Source organism: Cyrtonyx montezumae, unplaced genomic scaffold (genome assembly GCF_038088225.1).
Source record: "Cyrtonyx montezumae isolate F1298 unplaced genomic scaffold, pur_monq_1.0 scaffold_19, whole genome shotgun sequence".
Taxonomy (NCBI): domain Eukaryota; kingdom Metazoa; phylum Chordata; class Aves; order Galliformes; family Odontophoridae; genus Cyrtonyx; species Cyrtonyx montezumae.
The window spans coordinates 4,705,731-4,724,457 of NW_027071925.1; the positions used below are offsets into that span (position 1 = coordinate 4,705,731).

Consider the following 18,727-nt stretch of genomic DNA (forward strand, 5'->3'; position numbering starts at 1 on the left):
GCCGCTCGGCTGCCGCCTCTTTCCCGCGCTCGCTGTGTGTGTATGTGGGGAGGAGATGCCGCCATGGCGGGGTTGGGCCCGGAGCCGCCGCCGCTCGCCACGCTCCGCCGCTGGGAGTGGTAACGGCGCCTGCGCGGGATGGGGTGTGGGGGCCCGGAGGGTGGGAGCGGCTCGCTGAGCCGTACGGTCCCTCGTAGCGAGCAGGCCCGGCTGCGGGCCGCCGTGGTGGCGGAGGACACGGAGCGGTGGCAGCGGGAGCCGGGCTTCGGCGGCCTGCAGCGGGTGGGCGGCGTGGATGTGTCCTACGTCGAAGGCGGCGACGGCAGCGCATGCGCGTCCCTGGTCGTGCTCGGCTACCCCGGCCTCGAGGTAACGGCCCGGCCCTCTGCTGCTGGAGCGCTGCGGGTGGAGGAGCTGCCTGCAGGCCGATGTGTGCTCGCAGGTGCTGTACGAGGAGTGCCGAATGGTGGCTGTGAGCGCCCCGTACGTGGCGGGGTTCCTGGCCTTCCGAGAGGTCCCTTTCATGGTGGAAGCTGTGCAGAGGCTCCAGCGGGAGCAGCCCGGGCTCAGACCTCAGGTGTGGCACGTCCCTTCATCCCCAAGCTGAGAGCCCACGGAGGCTCTGAGTGCTGCTGGCAGAAGTTGTATTGAAGCAGCTGGCATGCTTTTCCTGGGGACCAGGGATGCTGAGCCAAGGTCGGTGTGGTCTGCCTTGGCTTTGGGAGTCCTATTCCATGTGCTTTTTTTGGCTTTTTCAGGTACTTCTTGTAGATGGGAATGGCCTGCTCCATCAGAGAGGTAGGACTGTACTGGGGAGCCCTGCTTTACCAGCGTCCATTTGACGTTCCTGTTTTCTGATGTCCAGCTGTTATGCTGCTGTCTTCTTGGTAGGGTTTGGTGTGGCCTGTCACCTGGGAGTCCTGACAGATCTGCCGTGTGTTGGAGTAGCCAAGAACCTCCTGCAGGTGGATGGCTTAGCCAAGGATGAGCTGCACAAAGAGCAGGTGAAGCCAGGTTGGGAATTTTTTCACTCCCTAATAGCCCTAGAGAGCTGGTGCAGTCACGACTCATGTACTTCCTCACTGTGTATTTTCTGACCTTGAGTATTTTTATGCCCTAGATTCGTTCCCTGCAGAAGAAAGGAGATACTTTTCCTCTCATAGGCACTTCGGGGGCTGTCCTTGGGATGGTGAGCTGCAGGGAGCTTCCTGTTTGCTTGGCATCACATCTTTTTAGCTTTGTGTAGCTGGGAGTGCTGGGGGATGTTATCTGAGCAGGTGACCAGTTGCACTCATTTTCCCCTTTCCATCATCTCAGGCATCCATAGAAAGAACTGATGGTTCAGGTATTGGGTGTGTTCACATACGTGGCTGTGGCACCTGAGGTGCTGTGTTCCAGCACACTTTTCATGAACCAGGTTGTAAAGGAGAGGTGCCAACTCTGCAGCACCTGAGCAGGATGCAGCATAGGAGCGTGGTACTCAGAAGAGTTGCACAGGAAGCAGACAGGTGTAAGAAACTTCCTTTGTGTGGTATTAATGCCAGCATAGTCTGCATTAGCTAGTCTCACTGCTTCCCAGAGCAGCAAGAGACATTTGGGAGACTGAAAGGGTAAACAGTCTCTGTGAAGAGATGCTGCAAAACAGAAAGCCAGGAAGGCTGGGCATTACCAAACACAGGTCTGCTGCTTGCTTTCTGAAGGCAACTGGCTGGCCTATAATTCATCTGCCACTTTGTATTTGTTTGAAATAAGCCTCTTAAGGATTTTATCTCTGTTGTTTCTTAATGCACAGGCCCTGAGAGGCTGCAACAACAGCTCTAAACCGCTGTATATCTCTGTGGGCCACCGGATATGCCTGGAGACAGCCGTGCACCTCGTGCAGTCCTGCTGCAAGTACCGCATCCCAGAGCCCATCCGCCAGGTAGGAAAGAAGGGGGCTGAGCAAGGGGAACGCAGGCCTGGGGCAGGGAAGGAAGGCAAGTGGTCAGTGGAGGGAGCTTGACAGCTGTGGGTGCCAAGCCTGTGTTTCAGAGCCCCAGTTTGCCATCAATCTGCACGTGACAGTTCTGCAGTGGGCACTTTTCTTGCTGGCCTGTACTCCGCAGCCTGTTGTGATGTTTATGTGGTAGATCCTTCCATCTTCCTTGCTTCTTGTTCTGACGCAGTGCACAAAGCTCTTGCAGCCTTCACTGCAGACCCAGCCTGACTGATGTCTTGATTCCTCTCTGCAGGCAACTTCAGCGATGCTGATGTTGTTAATACAGAGGAGCTGGAAATGCAGTTCTCCTCGTGCTCTGAGCCTAGCACAGACCGCAGTGCTGCTCCTGTGGGCTTTTTCCTGCTACTGCACTGAGCAAGGAACTGCGGGCTCTGGGGCGGCAGGCAGCCAGTAGGTGACAGCACTGGATCACATTCAGTGAGCTGCAGCTGCCACCGAGGCTCTGCTTCGGGCTAATTAAATCACAGCAGCGCTTGAAAGAGGGATCTGGAGTAGCATAAAGCCTTCGGGACTTTTAGCCTGACAGTTTCCCCCATCAGGGTCATCCTGCTGTTAGCAGCTTGGGTGTGCCTGACCCAGTGGGAGCAGGGGCTCTTCAGATGTTTCTGTTGGTAACTGTTCTGGAGCACGCAGTTCACGTTGCTACGTCTCTGTGCTTATCAGGTGCCTGACCACCTTTGCTCTGCAGCTCCTCAGAGCAGCACTGAGATGATCCTGCTGAGGGCTGTTAGGCAGTCTGCACATACAGGATCTTCTCCTTGGCACTGCAGTGTTGTCTGAAAACAGAGTATTGAGTCTATAGTTATAAAACAGACAATCTAGCACCTTAGAGCAAAACAAACCTTGAGGCATCCATTCCAGAACTAGAGTTTCTGATCTCGTAAACCACTACCTGCCAGACAGGAGGAGGCTGATAGATCTTCTTATATAACCTCTTCCAGCAAGGGACAGATGCCTCCGCAGAGCTATAAGCTAGCTCTGCAGTTCAGCAGTGGGGAAAAGCATTCCCTTTAGAAACAAAAAAGTGTCTTGGAGCCTTTCATCACCTACATTTAATTTCCAGCTTTTTCCAAGATTTCTCTACGCTCTGAGATTCCCAGTCTGTAGTCTTTTTATTTCAAGTCATGGAAAGAGTTGCCATCATGCTCCTCACAGAGAGATTAAAAATTCAGAAGGGAACATGTTTCCTGTAGGTACAAGAGTGATAGCAGGAAAGGGCACTAAAGTTCCTTTTCCATGGGACATCTCCCCATCACACCTCTATGTGGTAATTGTCATAGCACTTGATGCAAGGCTATGCTGGAAGCTCGAGCACCTGAAGCAGGAGTTAGGAAGCAGAAGGCTGTGGGGAGTTGTGCCCTGTATGACTTCTACCCTTTTTGCTCCAGGATCTCTCCAGTACAGCCTTGCAGACCTGGTGGGTGATACACTTACAGCTTTCCCAGTGTGCAGTGAAGGACTTCTGGAATGTCTGTGCTTGGTTTCTAAGTTCTGGCAGCCCCAGGAGTGTGGTGGTCTTCAGATAGCTCAGCTGCCAGTACCTTTTTATGAGGTGGTGTTTATGGCTTATAGGAACATGCTGCTAATGTGCTGCATGTGTAGTGCTGTCTACTGTTGTGGGTACTTAAACCTTCTTTTGTAGAGGTGTGGTTTGCCAGCCTGTATAGGTTATGCTGTGGCGTGAGGCTGATGTGCATTCAGCCCACGGTGTGCTCATGTTGGTGAAGGATCTGGCTGTGATGCAGGTGAGAGGGGTGGTCTTTCAGAGGAACTGGAGAGAGGTTGATTATCTCCTTCAGTAAATATTTACATCCTGCTTAGTCCACCTTCCACATGTGAGGCTGAGCTGGGAGAATTTTGTTTGCAGAGGGGTGATCCCTCCATCCAGGCAGCTGGTGAGATTTTGAGACAGGTTCAAGTACTTTGGAGCCATCCAGGCAAAGGTCAGTGCCTCTGAAGTCAATACCAGTTGAGGTAGGCAGAAGCTGTTGTCTGAGAATAGCAGGCAGAGCATTCAAACTGGAACAATAGCAAGCCTGCTTGAGAGCATCTGCCCTTGCCTACTTCTTGCAAGGGTCAGAAGCCCTCTCCAGTGTTTGCCCACGCTCCAAGCTGGGTCCTGCTCAGACCCAGGATCCCCATTGCACAGTGTGGAAACAGAAGCTTTTAACGCTCTCCATGTGACAAGGATTGCTCTGGGACTGATTCTTCTGCTCTTGCTGCTTCAGCTTCCTGCTTGGCTGCACACCAGCTTCCAGCTCACTCCATGATCCTTTCAGCTCCAGCTGGCATCTTGCCCTGCTGGTTCCTGCTGGCTCAGGAGGTGGCTGGTGGGGCAGCCTGGTGTTCCTTCAGCCCACCACAGAGGACAGAAGTCAGCCAGGCCAGAGCTCTAAGTTTTCATGGGTCGCGCCGTGTGGAGCATTAAATTCTTAAAATAACAGGACTGAAAAATAAGCCATCACCCCCCAGCTCTGTGTGACAGCAGTGCCCCTCTGGGACATCAGTACCTCATATCCCAAAACCCTTTTCTCCTGAGATGTAGCCCCACCCTGTACAAGCTTGCTGCTCACCACCACACCTCATAAAATAGGCAAAGCATCAATTCTGGACCCTAATGCCAGCACTAGGCCTTGCTGAAAATAGAAACAATCTGTGAGGATTATTACTGGACAGTTATCCATCTTATTGATTAGCCTCTTGGTTAATACGCTGGGTTAAGCTGTCTCTCAGCAGTGTGTTAGGAGTGAAGACCAGCCAGTAACTTGCCACCTAGTGAAGCATTATCTTGTGTTACTGGCAGAACGTGGTTTGGGGTTTTTTTTGCCTAGGAAAGTAGTTTGTAGACCTGACTCTTGCTACACTTGGTCTCCCAGCAGGGACTCTATTGAACAGCCTCTTTCCCTTGTTGTAAAATACATCACGTAATCTTTTATCCTGAAGAGTGATCAAAGTTATTTGTCAGTTCAGTTATGAAACTGTCCAATTATAGAGGGAAGGGAAAAAAATCTCCCAAACAAACCACCCCTTATGTAACTATTCTTCGTTCTCGAGCTTGCAGAACTATTAAGCAGTGGTGGAGCTGCATTTCCAGCAGTAAGCTGGCAGAGTCTCCACCTGAGAAGCCTGGCTGGGAGCTGCTGGGATGGGTGGATGGTGGGGAGCTCTTCTGGGGCAGGGGAGAGACTCTTCAGAAGTAGCACAGAGATGAGAGTAGCAAATGCTTCAAGGACAGCCACTGGGGATGCACTAACCCACTTTATTAGGATGATCATTATATTCTGTGAAGCTTTTCCAGCTGGGAAGGTCACAGACTGCTTTGTAGGTAGGTAGAGATACTCTTTCTTTGAGGTGGGGCGCAGCAGCTGTTCTAAAATGTCATGGTGTTGCAGTGTTTTTGAGAAAGGAAGTCTCTGGAAAAGAAAGAAAAACTTTAAGAGAATGTTAAAATCAACTGGCAGTTCTCAGAGTCACCAAGAGCCCAAGGTCTGGGTGCTCGTGGCGTTCAGGAGCCTCGTGCTGATACGGAGTAGCACTGGAAGCTGAACAGTAATGCTTCTGGCTGATAAGTACGTATCCAGTAAGTGTCCAGCAACACTTTCTGTCCCTCCTGGGGTTCCTGCTGGTGGTCTTGCCCTGCTCTGGCCGTGTGCTGTGCTGTACTGTTGAGAAGATGCAGCAGTTCAGTTCTCCTGGTGTTCTCCTGGTGGTTTTGTGTATATCAGAAGCAGAAGGGAGGAGGTGGCTGCTGCCAGGAGCAGGGGTTTGATGATGGCTCTGAGCTCTTCTTTAAGGGAGAGGAGGGCAGTAAACCACATGTTTGGTGGATCTCAACATTACCCCTCTTAATTGTGGCCCCAGGAGAGGTACTAGAAAGCAGAGCTCGTAGCACTGATACGACCCGGTGTGGATGCTGCTCCCCTTGCAGCTATGCAAGAGGTGTGTCAGGCAGTTCCCTTGCTGCTAGGAAGCAATGGAGCCATGGGTGTGCTCGTGCCTTGTCTCTGTTTGTGTTTACTGGATGTTTTTACCTGCTTAAGCTGCATAGTTACCATCACACAGCCACCACCAGGCATAAAGGCAGGATGAGCCAAGCTCTTGCCTAGGGAAAAGGATATGCAGCAGTCAAGTGGTGTGCTTCTCCATCTGTTGCTGCATGATACAACTGCTGGAACAGAGGAAGGAAGGATGGGTATGAGAATTGGCAGTGCCAGCTTCTCTTTTCATCCCACGTCATCTTGACAACTTGCCTGCTGTATCACCATGTTCCCAAGCTCTTAATGGCCCTCTCTGTAGCCTTGTTCCCCCTCTTAATTTACAGTTTCCTGTGGAGGGGGCAGTCCCATTTCTCAGCTGGTCAGTGAGCAGAAAAGCTAATTCTCCTCAAGTATCACACAGTCACGGCTGCTAAGATCATGGATGACCTCAGAGTGCTGTGAGCTGGAAGGCTGCAGCCCACACCTGTGTGCAGTGCCACTGGGAGTCCCTGTTAGCATGGCTCCAGGACACAACTGTTCCACTGAGGAAGGAAGGATACAGCTTCCTCTTGGCAAGTCAGCCAAGGGCTAGTGATGGTGAAGGTGCACTGGCATCAAGGTGTGCAGGGCCGTACTGAGATAACTGGGGGGGGACACCAGACAGGGTGTCAGTCCCTCCTGACTCATTTTCCTCCTTAATTCCAGGCTGACATTAGATCGAGGGCATATATTCAGAAGCAGATGTGCTCCCTGCTGGCAGCTGTACCTTCCGGGCTAAAGAGGTAGGTGTGTGGGCAGCCCAAGCAGCTGCCTCTCCAAAGGGGATCTGCTCATGTAATGATCTTCAGTAATGGCATTAAAGGGACGGGTTGGGTAACAAGGTGAGCTCAAGTGACATCAGGACATAATGCTGCCCCCATAACGGGTGACTTCTGGTGGTGATTGTGGCCATGCTGCTTCACACGTTTCCTGCACGGAGCGCCGTGTCCTGAGCAGGGGAAGGTCGTTGGGGATTTGGTTTGTTTCCAGCACCCTTGATAAGCAAAGCACTAACGCCCACAAGAGTGACATGAAGGTGAACAGAAATATCCTTTGAGGAGCTGGTTTCTGTCCCCAGAAAACAAGGGGAGGGTCAGGCCATCCCACTCTTACATAACGTTGGCCAATGCTGCTCAGTTAAACGGTGTAAATCCATAGCAAGTCCACTGGTGCGTGGGAGCTCCTCGTGCTGTGAAAAGGCCTTTCATGAGAGATTATCGTTAGGTTCTCTTAGAGCTACCCCAGGTGGGGCAGACACCAGGTTAGCATTCTCTGGAGGGCTCCTCTGGGGCAAATGAAGTCTGTCAGGACTCAAAGCCCACCGGAAAGTGAAGATTGCTGGTGGCAGCAGTCAGGGATTACCTGTGATGAATTGAGGCACCTCACAGAGATTCCTTAAGACGCTGCCAGTGCAGCTTGTCATGGTCTGCTCAGCTCCTCTGTCCTCCAAACCATGAAGCCAGAAGCAAAAGTTGAGGGTTTTTTCCTGTTCTTTTAGTGGCATTGCACATGCAGCCGGGCCGTGGGGGTAGCACCGTGCTGGTAGCTGGTGCTCCATGCTGATGCTGAAGCCTGCATCGAGGCTGGCTGCTTTGGGGACCTGTGCAGCAGGAACACAAAACTCATTCCATTTGTGTCTCAAAACTTGTGCATCTGAGCCTCTAAACCACCAAGTAGCATAAAGTAGTTGGTCCTCTTGGCTCCTTTAAGTCTCTGATCCTTCTTGATTTTTTGTTTCTTGCAGAAAAGAGAAGGCTGACGTGGAGGAAGGATCTCATTCTGGAGGAGGTGATGAGGACTCTCTTCACTGAATCTGCAGACCGTGGTCCTGCAGAGGACAGCAGCTGTGTGCCAGCCAGGGCAGAGCAGCACGTGGCTGTGTTGGTCAGGACAACACCTGCAGTGGTGCTGCACTGTTCTGGCAGGCACAAACCAGCCTCTGTTGAATTTGCTATTGATGATTAGAGTCTTTTTTTTGTTATATTGAAGCACTGTAAATACATACATTTACTTGTGATTTTGCCACAACTTGGAGTACTCTGGTTGTTGCAGGAGGGGACTGTTGAAGGGATACTGGGCCGCTTAAGTCTCCAGCAAGCTGCAGAGCTGGCCTTGGGCTCCCAGCACTCCTCTGGGGCATAGCCCTCCTCCAGCCGTCCCTGCAGCCTCTGCTCCCTCCACACATCTCGGGGAGCAGAAGCGCAGTGTGCAGCTCCTGGCGGACGGGCAGGGGCGCTGCGGTTCAGGTGTGCGTGTGACTCACGAGGGAGGGGCAGAGCCGGCACTGCTGCTGCGTGTTTTGGACGAGGCTCGGAGGTGTGAGCTTCGGTGCCCGAGAAGCTTTGTGTCTGAGGGGTGTCGGTGGTTGCTGCTTGCCTGCTGCCTCGGTGCCGTGCCAGCTCCCGGACCTCAGTGTCTGGGTGGAAATCATTTGTGCTGTGGGCACACGGTGCTGAGGAGTTGCTCTGCGTTGCTGCTGAAGTGCAGTTCTGATACAGGGGTGTTAGGAGACACAGGCCTGCTTGGGGTTGTTCTGACCCTTCCTGTGTCAACTGAGATGAAGCTCGTGGTGCAGTCCAGCTCTTCTTGAAGAAAACACCATCACGGGGAAAAGGAGAATTTCCCTTCGGGGGAACAGAGAGGGAGGACCTTACTAATACACAAATGGGGCAGGATGGCCTGATTCTACGCTTGGAGTTTTGCAGTCTGAGTACACTCGTGTCAGGTGAGGTGGAAGCTCTGTGGCCAACACGTCGGGCCTAATGCTTGTAAGTTCAGGCCTTTGGGGAGCTTTGCATTAACAGCAGAGAGCAGAACAAATGCTTTCTGTCGAATAAAGCTGGCGTAGCCCACTTTGGAGGAAGAGCTTTATCCTTGCAAAGGTGTGGGCTCCTGGTGGAATGGGGCACTTTGTCCCTGCCTGGTCCCAAAGAACCGCGGGGATGGGTATGGCAGTACTTGGATGTTGTGTGGGACTCCAGGCTGGAGTGGAAAAATGCTGTTCTGGGGCTGAGGGGGGATGCTCAGGGTCGGGATTCCTGCGGTTTCTTTTAAATGCAGCTAAGTATGCGTGAGTTTATCTTTCAGCTTTTGTTGCTTCAGTCTCACCTCCACCTTGTTCTCATCTGGGCTCTGCCATAACTGCAACATCTGCTCGATCTGAATCCGCTGCACTCGTGGGGTTCAGGTGGGAAACCAGCTGGGGATCCCAGGGATCACTTTAGGGGACTCTGTTGGATTGTTCCCTGGGAGGGGAGGAAGGAATGGGCAGTGCTCGGTCTTTGATAGAGTTCTCCTTCCCCCCCCAAGATCTTGCTGCTTCCTCTGTTTCAAAGACAAACCCACAAGCAGCTGAAGTTTCAGGCCCCGAGGAGGAGCGTACGGTCCCTTGGAAACCTCAAAGGCATTTTCACATGGGAATTCACTGCGGGGGCAGACAGAGGCTGGGGAGGGATGGGAGTCACAGCCACGCTGCGCTCCTTTGATCCCTGTGCTGTGTGGGATCAGACAGATCCCTGTGCCCGGTGGTGGGAGCCGAGGGGAACCCCTTGGTTCTGTGTGCCCACACCCAGGTCAGGGGACAGAGCCTGGTGGCTGTGGGGCTGAGGGCACTGCTCCCATATCTGCTTGGTGCAGCCTCAGCCCCAGGGAGTGGCTGTGTGCGTTGTGCCCCACTACTGAGCAGTGCAGGCAGCTCTGTGAGCACAGGCTGCTCTGGGTTATGGGGCTGGGGGGGCCCACAGCCCCTTCTGCCCCACCTCGTGCTGCCCTGTGCCATGTGGTGGTGCTCGTGGTCGCTGGGACCTGAGGAGTCCGTTAAACAAAGTGAGTAATCCCCGTGTTTGGTGCCTGCTGGTGGCTCTGAACACAATAAGGGATTAACTTGGTCTTTATCTAATTGGTTTATAAACCAGGGAAGGGGAAATCGCTTTGTGAAGCATGAAACCTCCTCTTAATGGAAACTCGGAGACCAGAGCTTGTGTCCTTGCGAAGGAAACTCATGCACATCCTTTCCTCTGTAGCTCTGTTTGCTGGAAATGAGCTTCTCGGGTGTCCCAGGAACAAATACGTGGCACTGAGGGCTCCTTTGGGGCTTCCCATTGCTGTCCCCCATTGGGCAGCAGTAGGAAGGGTGGCTGCCTTTGTGCTTCCCATAGCAGGACCCAGCTGCAGGCTGCTAACATCACTCCCAATTTAAGGCCGTATCCATTAAAAGTAGATGGGTGTCAAGAGAAATTCCATTCAAATTAATAGCATACGAGGTAATTACACACCACAGCATGGGGGTGATGGAGCAGCTTCACAGGGCTCTGTGTAGACACATGCAGTGGTTGAGCTGGGCACAGACCCCGGGCAATGGGGAGAAGAGCACTGAGGAGTGCCCCAGCTTTAAGAACACGAAGAAAAGGCCACACCGTCATCCTGTAGTGAAGCACCGGTGCAGCTCCCAGCACGAGAGCTCAGTGCAGAGAGGGTTTCCTTAGGAACGCTGTTTCCCTGGGCTCCCCATCCCGCTCCCTGCACTGCGAGGTGTGTTCTGCTCCACTCTGATCCGTGTTGGTTTAACGATCTGTTCCTCCAGCCCTGGCAGCACCCCGTGCCCGGGGGCTCTCATCCACAATCCAGTGCTGCTCTGCTGCTGCCATCAGCACTGATAAAGCAGTGAATGTGTTCTGAGAGTGCTCAGCACCTGAGAGCACGCCGTAAATCTGATGCCTGTGTGAGTTGCTCGGAATGGCAGTGGGTAGCGATGCAGTTCCAGCTGCCTGATGAGCACGCAGCCTTGCTTGCAGCGAGTGGGACAGGGAAGGCTTGGGAAATCCAGCTGGCGTGTAACGAGGTTGTTCCAATTAGTCAGATATCAATTAGTTTGCTAGGTAAATGTCACCTGGTTTCCCTTTGTTGCAGTGTGCAGCTGAGCCCTGCAGGGTGATGGGGTGCGGGCAGCAATGTCTGTACTGCCCAGGGGGGGCTGCCTATCCCTGACTGCAGCAGCCCCACAGCCCCCATCCCATGTCTCTATGGGGAGGGGACACATGGGGTGCACGTGGCTCGGCCCTATGGCAGCCTGGCTCTGTGTAAGAGCCTTGCAGCAGCAGAGCTGGGCTGATAAATGTTAAAATCTGCTGCAGGCGATCACTGACCTAATTTCCAGTATCGCTGTGGATTCATCCCTTCAGCTGTTGCTTGCAGCCCCGCTGTGGATGGGCTCAGAGGGGCAGAGGAGGCATGGGGGGCCAGGTTTGATGTTGTGGGATGGGGGTGGTGCCAACCCTGCTTGAGGCCCTGGCTGATACACAAAGGATGCATAGGGTCCTGCACTGCTCCCTGTGGATTTCTGATGAGCAGGAAACAAATGCTAATTACACAGCATAATTAGCGTGATGCCGCATCTATTTTTAATGTGCTGGGGAGACATTCTTCTTTCTGCTCCACGTGTGAGGTGGGGAGCGTGCGGCCCCACAGCTGCACGGGGCCATCCTGTGGCATCCTGGTTATGCTCCCCCTACGCCCAGAGCAGCTCCAACCAGGGTGGGGACCCCGAGCACAGCATCTCCATGGCCCTCACTGCCCCCCGGGGGAATTCCTGAGGTTCTGGGGATGAGTGGAAGGGACCTCATGAGGGCAGAGCTCCCACCTGCAGCAGGCAGCAAGGGAGGCAGTGGCTCCAAAAGGAGAGATCCAGGATGCTGAGGATCATTCCAAAGTCACTTTGAAGCAAACTCATGGGCTGCTGGGGGGGCTGAGCCCTCTGCCGTGCCATTTCTGGGGGGAGCTGGGCCTCGTGGGGTCACTGACAACAGTGCTGCAGCACGGCTGTGCCCAGGATGCTCACTGCACTGAGCTCAGGGGACAGTGCAATCAATCAACCAATGCTTGAACACCAAAACCTCCTTGCCTGACCCTCCACCCCCGTGCTGGGGGCTCATCCCGTACTGCCAATGGTGCCCTGTGGGTCTCATGTCATGGGGCTCAGGCCCACTTGGGCTAAGCAACCCGCGGGATGCGTGTTACCAGCCGGAGCCCTCGCTACGGCTTCCCCTGCTGTCAGCTGCACAGGGAGCAGTGCTTCCCTGCCTCTGCTGCCCCGGTTTCCCCGCCAGGAGCCCCTCCCAAACTGCTGCCCACCTTCCTGCGGTGCAGCAGCGCTCAGCTTCCCCCCCCACCCCCACCCCCCGAGCTCCAGGTTCTGCAAAACGATGGCAGAGTGCTCTCCGTAGGCAGCGGGGTCATGGCCCCCGGCTCCGGGCTGAGCCCCCGCACCGCTCAGAGCCTCATCCATATTTCATCCGGCTCTCCCAGCACAGCAGAGCAGCATACGACGCGGCACACTCGGTGCTAATTAATCTAATTGTGCGTTATTAAGTGTGTGCCTTCAGCACCGCATCGCAGCGATGCTGGGGGGGTTCTGCGGGCCCGGGGCTGCGGGCAGTGCGCGCATCCCATGGGGCGGGGCCGCGGGAGGGGGCACCCCGGGGTGCAATGCCTCTCTGCTTTCCACGCGTGTTTTGGGGTGGAACGGAGCGGGTTTTGCTTTGCACGTAGCCCCGAGGCCGCTCTGCACCCACCGTGCGGGAAGAAGGGGTGAGCGGTTTCTCTCCCACGTGAGCCAGCAGCGAGCGCCCGGATCAGCGCGGTAAATCCGGGCCGCATCCTGCCCTTAAGAACTCTCCCTCGCCCCCGTCAATATTTCTGCGCCGTGGGGCCTGTCCTCACGCAGCCCAAGATCTCCATCTGCTCTAAAAGCCTCCTGGATTTAAGGCACTCGCTGCGGGCAGCGCTCTCCTTTATCCGCGCTCCCGAGGCGGTTCCGGGCTCCCACCGTGAGCTGCAGCCCGAAGCCGCGGGGCTGAGCACCGCGCTGTGCCCCCCCCGACGGTGCCCCATCCCCACGCTCAGTGCTGCGGGGGACGGGGTCACAGCTGAGCGGCCCTAAATCTGCTTCGGTGCAGCGCTCCCAGGGTTAGGGCGAGCACGGCACACGGGGACCCCCACGGCCCCGTCCCGCGTGCCGCCCCCCCCCCCGTCCGTTATCGGCTGTGGCCGTCAGAGGGTCACGACGTGACGCGCTGGGACACGGCTCCACGCGTGAGCAGGAAGGGTTTGTTCCCCCGGTGCGGTGGGAGCGGCGACGAGCGGGGACGCGCACAGCACGGCTCAGCCCGGCGTCTTTCTTCACTCTTTTATTGTGTAAAAATAAAGTCAGCAATTCATGTCATCTCGGCGATCAAATGGAAAAAACAACAACAACAAAAAAAAAAACGGAAAAAAAAAACCCCAAAAAGCCCAAACAAAACAGCACGAGTATCGTCCGTAGAAACAGTGCATTTCAGAGCTGCTGCTGCGGGCATCGCGACCCACTCAGAATCCGAAGAGACAGAGAGCGCGAGGGGGAACGTACAGCTTTGGTTGGCGAAACGACGGCGACGGAGAGGGGTTCCCCCCCCCCCACTGTGCGCTGTGTGCCGCGCAGCTCCGCTCTGCGCCGGCTCCGTGGGAACTGCGACCAAATCACGGCGGCTCCTAAAGAGAGCGCGGTCAGAACGGGGGCACTGGGAGGGCTGGGGGAGCAGGGGTGGGGGGGGGGGGGCTGCGGCTGTAGTACAAAGCGGGAGTTTAGAAAAGGGAACCGTACAAAATGCGTTTGTTTCAAAATACGTTTCTTTTTTTTTTTTCTTTTTTTTTTTTTTTACCTGCAGAATCTCAGTGCTTTTTCTCAGGGAGCGCTGCGTATTTCTATATTCTTTATATTCTTCTTTTTTTTTAATTTTATTTTTTTCTTCATAAAAATACCTTTTTTTTTTTCATTATCGTTATTATTTATCGGTAATAAACTTCCTTTTATAGTAAGAGAAACAATATATCGTGTTATCAAAAGCAGAAAGGCTTCGGACTTCTCAGCAGTCACTAAACTTCCCGGGGGGGGGGAGGCAGAAAGGCGGTTTTGTCACCAGCTATGGCGTGGGGGGGGGTCAGGGCTGCGGGCGGAGGAGGGACGTACCTGAGTGAGGGGGTTGGGGGGGGAGGGGCTGCGCCCGCTCCTGCCTGCAGCCCGGGGCTATGGCTGTGGTGCTGGGGAGCGGTGCTGGGGGGGGGAACGCACAGAGTTTGGCCCTCCTGGGGGAGAAAGAATGGCAAAGAGGATGGGGGGTGGGGGATGGCAGCATCCTCGGAGCACAGAGAGAAGCCCAAGGAGGGTGTACAGTGGGGTTATAGGGGTTGTGATCCTCCGCCTGCCTGGGGGGGGAGGGGGGGGGCTGCGGGGAAGGGGGGGAGAACAGAGATGGGGAGGGGGGGGCCAGGCGAAGCGGGGCGGGTGCAGCCACGCCAGGCCAAGGCACGCAGGCATTGAAGGACATTGGCAAGACAGGAACCGGGCTGCGGGTGGGGGTGGGGGTGCCCGGCTCCAGGGGCGGGGGGGGCGGGGGGGGCTTCGTTCTCAGTCGGTTTTGCGCGAAAACAAACAAACGAACGAACCAACCAACAGAAAAAAAAAATCCCAACGAAAAATAAAGGAGTTAAATAAGAGGAAAAACCCAAATGACTGAAAGATCCCGATGAGAGGCGGCTCCCGCGTGTCCGTGGCCCTAGTTGAGCTGGCGGCAGGCCTCGAAAGTCCACTTGGTGGCCCCGCCGTACAGGTCGATGTTGGCCTCGGCCCAGGCGATGACGTTGCCCGCCTGCGCCTTGCTGCTGCAGGTGGCCAGCGCGTACACCTCGCCCGGGGACAGCCGCCGGTCCCACACGTTGAAGTGTGCCAGCTCTCCCACGAAGGCCTGCGTGGCATCGAACCCTCCGCCCAGCGTGTCCTGCAGGGTGGGGGGGGTGGCCGTCAGAGCACGGCCCCGTGCTGCTGGCGGTGGTCCCGCTCCCCCCGTGCCTTACCTGCTCCTGGCCCAGCACCAGCACGCCCTGTGGCTTGATGGGGTGGTAGGGGGCCAGGTTCTCGCCGCTGCCCGTCTGCGTGCCGTCCTGGTACGCCTCCCAGACGCCGTCCCGCGTGGTCCAGGTGACGCAGATGTGGTGCCATTTGCCATCGTTGATGATGAAGGGCAGCTTGGCCACCTAACGGGGACGGGACGGGGTCAGGATGGTGGGTCCCTATTCCATGCCGTCCCTCCAGCCCCCCAACCCCGTGCCCGCACCTTGTCATTAATGAGGATCTCCATGGGGTTGTTGCCCCACTCGATGAGCACCAGCTCGTTGGCCTGGCCGGGCACGGCGTAGGAGAAGGGAGTGCCCATCCCGGGAGAGGCGCTGGATTTGATCCACATGCCGATGCTGAAGGCGTACATCTCGGGGAGGCTCTTCTTCACCTTGGCGTACATGTAGTTGGTGCGCAGCGGGAAGGTGAGCTGGAACCTGTCCGGGGGACGGTTGTCCTTCTGGCCTGAGGGGTGGAGGAGTGCTGGGACCCCGCTGCCTGCACCCGGGACGGGGGTCCGCGCCCCTCCCCGCCCCGTTATGTAACAGCAGTGAATACAAATCCCCCCCCCCCCCCCGCACGGCCCCGCTCGGGCCGTAATCCCCAGCGCGGAGCATCCCCGGAGGGTGGAGGGCAGCGCTCGGAGCGGGATGGGCTCTGCTCGGCATCCCGCCGGCAGCGGGGAGGGGGAGGGGGGGACGGGTACCTTTCTCCAGGTCGCTGATGCGCTGATGCAGCGACGTGAGGGTGCTCTCGATCTTGCCCCGCTCCTCGGACTCGTTCTTGGGGTTGTACTTGCCCTCCTCCAGGCTGTTGACGCGGGACAGCACCTCCTTCTCCAAATCGTCGATCTTGTTTTGCAGGATGTCCTTCAGGTTGGTGCTCTGTCCGGAGGAGTTCATCCTGCTGAACTGCTGCGGGGGGCGGACACGAGCGGAAGGGGGGGGTGGGGGTGTGGGGGGGGTGCGTTAGCTCCGCGCTCCCCCGCGGGCTCCGCGCTGCGCGGGGTCCGGGTGCGGGACGCGGGGTACCTCCAGGTTCTCCAGTCGGGTTTTCAGGGACTGCAGCGTCTGGCCGAGCTGGCTGAGGGTCTCGGCGGCCGGAGCCCGGGACAGGTCCCCCATGGTGTTCTTGGAGAAGCCGCCCTGCTTCTTGCCCCCCCCGCCGCCCTTGGGCTCGCCGGGCAGCGCGTCCAGCACGCTCTGGCTCTCGCACCTGCCCAGCTTGGCCGTCAGCTCGCGGATGGTCTCCTTCTGGTTCATGATGGTCTCCTTCTGCTGCAGCACCGTCTCCCGCAGCTGCAGCACGGTGCTCTTCAGCTCCTCGGCCGTGCCCCCGCCCGGCGCCGTGGCCGCGCACATGTCCCCGTCCAGCGGCACCGAGGTGCAGATGAAGCGCGTCTGCCCGAAGCTCTGCGCGCGGCCGCGCAGCGCCGACAGCGACAGCAGCAGCGCCAGGGACAGGGGCACGAAGCGGGGCAGGGATGGGGACAGGGCCGGGGGAAGGGCCGGGGGCAGGCAGCGGGGCAGCGCGGCCATGGCGGGGCCGGGACCGGGCTGGGCTGGCGCCGGCTCCGCCGCTCTCCGCCGGGCCCACTGCGGCACGCGGCCGTTCTTATAGCGCCCGGGCGGGGCCGCGCGGCCTGACGTCACGGCGCGTGGAATCCCGGCCGCGAGACGGGAGGGGGGTGGGGGGGCTCCCGGTCCCGCGGGGGTGAGCGTGAGTGAGTGTGAGTGTGCGAGTGTGTGAGTGCGCGAAGCCGCGTGCCAGCGCGTGGGTGCGCGGCGTGGGGGGTGTGCGCGCGTGTGCACGGGGCGCGGGGGTGTGCGCGTGGGCGTGCCACGGGGCGGAGGTGTGTGTAGAAGTGAGCGTGAAGCGGGGGAGGGGGCCTGGGGGGGGGGGGGGGGGGAAGCTGGAGGTGGGTCTTGCGCGTGTGCGATGCGGGGCCGCGCAGTGCCTGCCCTACGGGGCGCGTCGTGGCCGTGGGTACCGCGTGTCCCAGAACCCCGCGGCCGCCGCTTCCCCGCGCCGCCGCCGGAGGGGTCCCGCGGGCCGCCCGCACCCGGGAATGGGGGGGAGGGGGGATGATGTGGGGGGGGACGCGGAGCTGCGGTGCCGCCCGTCCCAACGCCGGGCACCCGGAGCTGCGCGTCCCCGCGGCGAGCACGGGGCCGCTCCCCGCACCGCTCCCCGGCGCCGTCCGTCGGTTCTGCCGTCGCGGTGCGGGGCTGCTCGGGGCTGCACGGTTTTCGATGTCCCCGTGCGTGAATTCGGTCCTTTCGGATCGGTTCAGCGCCTGCCCCGCCAAATCTGCACTGCAGCAGCCCATATGGCTGGAGTATTTCCATAATGCCAAGTTATCCCGTGAAATGTGATGCAATTAATTTTGATTAGTGAAGTGGGTCAGGAAAAGACAAGGTCCTTCAGGCCGCGGAGCTGCAAAGGACGAAGTGCTGCCGTTGCTGGGCCTTTCCCCTCCCCCCCCCACCCCCCCCTCCGCCCCCAGGATGAGCCCCCCCGGGCTGGCAAGTCGCTCTGTGAGTCACTCCTTTGCCTTTTTATCGCATGTGCTCACCTGCCCCCGAGTTCTGTGACACCGCCGTGACACAGAGTGCTTCCTGCTGCCAGCACCGGGACACGAGTGGCCGCGGAGCTCGGGATGGTGCCAACGCTCCGCGGTTCTGCAGTGCTCCGGAGCGCTCAGTGCCACCAAAACGCACAGTGCCCTCGGGGTCACAGGGGCTGCTCACCCGGATCCTTCCCAGAGCCGCTGCCCTCAGCTCGGAGCTGCAGAGCCCAGGGGGAGCACACCCCCGAGGTCGTGTGCTTTGCTTTAGGAAATTCGGGGGAGGTGGGGGGAGGGGGGAAATAATAATAAAAAAATCTGCATTTCCCTCTGGGTTCCTCACTTCTGGCTTTATTGCAGTGGTTACCTCTCCTCTCCTCTGCTCTTTGAGCTGTGCGGCGTTTGGATGCAGCCAGCCTGGAGCAGAGGGGTGGGTGTGAGTGTGGGGGGGTACGCTGGGCAGGGGAGGACACTGGGCAGGCCTCTCCCTTCCTCTGCTGGTTAGTGTCTTTCCCCTGGAAAAAGGGATGCTTTGGAAAAGGCTGATGAGACTGCAGGTCCAATTCTTCTGCCACAGGCGGCAATGCAAACTGAAAGCAATGTTACTGCAGGCAGTGCAGTTCTGTTGGTGTAAAACGGGTCTGGGAGGCGGCCGAATCGGTGCCCACTTCTGTGAACATCTGCGTGGTATTGACAAAGCTGCTCGTGTCACCGAACCAATTTAACTAGGGAGCTTTTGTCATCCACAGTACATTATGCTGAGAGGAGATCAAGGTGACAGGTGCAGTAAAATAAACACTCTGATACTATGGTGATGGAGACCGTATAAATACCTGGATAGGAAAAAAACAACAGAGCTGCACTCCAACAGATACGCACAGTAACCCCCGTGTCTCCTCGTGAAGGAAGAACAAGAAAATATGATGGAGAATTCAGCTTTTCCAGAAGCACCGAATCATGCACTAGGATCTGTTATTGCTTTTGCAGATTTAGGAGCTGGATTGATATAATGGAATAATGGAGCCCCTATTATCTTTAACTCTTCTCTCGCCTCTCCCCAGGCGTTCTCTGTGGCTGATTTATCGCTCTGTGCGTGGAAAGAGCTGAGCGCAGCGATCCAGGCCGGATCGTGGTGCTGTGGTGCTGAGCAGGAGCCAGCAGGAACATTTGTGTCCATGATTCGGAGGATTTTGGGCAGCCTGGGGTGCTCCCCCCAGGGC

At 57.1% G+C, this 18,727-nt stretch overlaps 2 protein-coding genes across 2 annotated transcripts; one reads left to right on the forward strand and one right to left on the reverse strand.

The window, feature by feature from the left end:
* Nucleotides 1–63: 63 nt before the first annotated feature.
* On the forward strand, nt 64–8,043 carry ENDOV (endonuclease V). Its single transcript, XM_065735319.1, has 9 exons — nt 64–119; nt 198–369; nt 443–577; nt 759–798; nt 892–1,004; nt 1,121–1,189; nt 1,793–1,921; nt 6,682–6,758; nt 7,760–8,043. Exons 1-9 carry the CDS (start codon nt 64–66, stop codon nt 7,824–7,826), a joined length of 858 nt encoding a protein of 285 aa, XP_065591391.1. The 3' UTR covers nt 7,827–8,043.
* A 6,499-nt stretch (nt 8,044–14,542) lies between these two features.
* On the reverse strand, nt 14,543–16,479 carry NPTX1 (neuronal pentraxin 1). The gene is made up of 5 exons (XM_065735614.1): nt 15,973–16,479; nt 15,648–15,855; nt 15,162–15,406; nt 14,902–15,081; nt 14,543–14,825 (listed from the first exon to the last, which is right to left on the reverse strand). Exons 1-5 carry the CDS (start codon nt 16,477–16,479, stop codon nt 14,604–14,606), a joined length of 1,362 nt encoding a protein of 453 aa, XP_065591686.1. The 3' UTR covers nt 14,543–14,603.
* Between the last annotated feature and the right edge of the window lie 2,248 nt (nt 16,480–18,727).

Coding starts and splice junctions, on each gene's coding strand:
- NPTX1 (XM_065735614.1), bottom strand. CDS start 16,479: ATGGCCGCGCTGCCCCGCTGCCTGCCCCCGGCCCTTCCCCCGGCCCTG. Junction 15,407..15,647: donor CATCAGCGACCTGGAGAAAG/GTACCCGTCCCC, acceptor TCCACCCCTCAG/GCCAGAAGGACAACCGTCCC. Junction 15,082..15,161: donor AGATCCTCATTAATGACAAG/GTGCGGGCACGG, acceptor CGTCCCCGTTAG/GTGGCCAAGCTGCCCTTCAT.
- ENDOV (XM_065735319.1), top strand. CDS start 64: ATGGCGGGGTTGGGCCCGGAGCCGCCGCCGCTCGCCACGCTCCGCCGC. Junction 1,005..1,120: donor ATGAGCTGCACAAAGAGCAG/GTGAAGCCAGGT, acceptor TTTATGCCCTAG/ATTCGTTCCCTGCAGAAGAA. Junction 1,922..6,681: donor TCCCAGAGCCCATCCGCCAG/GTAGGAAAGAAG, acceptor CCTTAATTCCAG/GCTGACATTAGATCGAGGGC.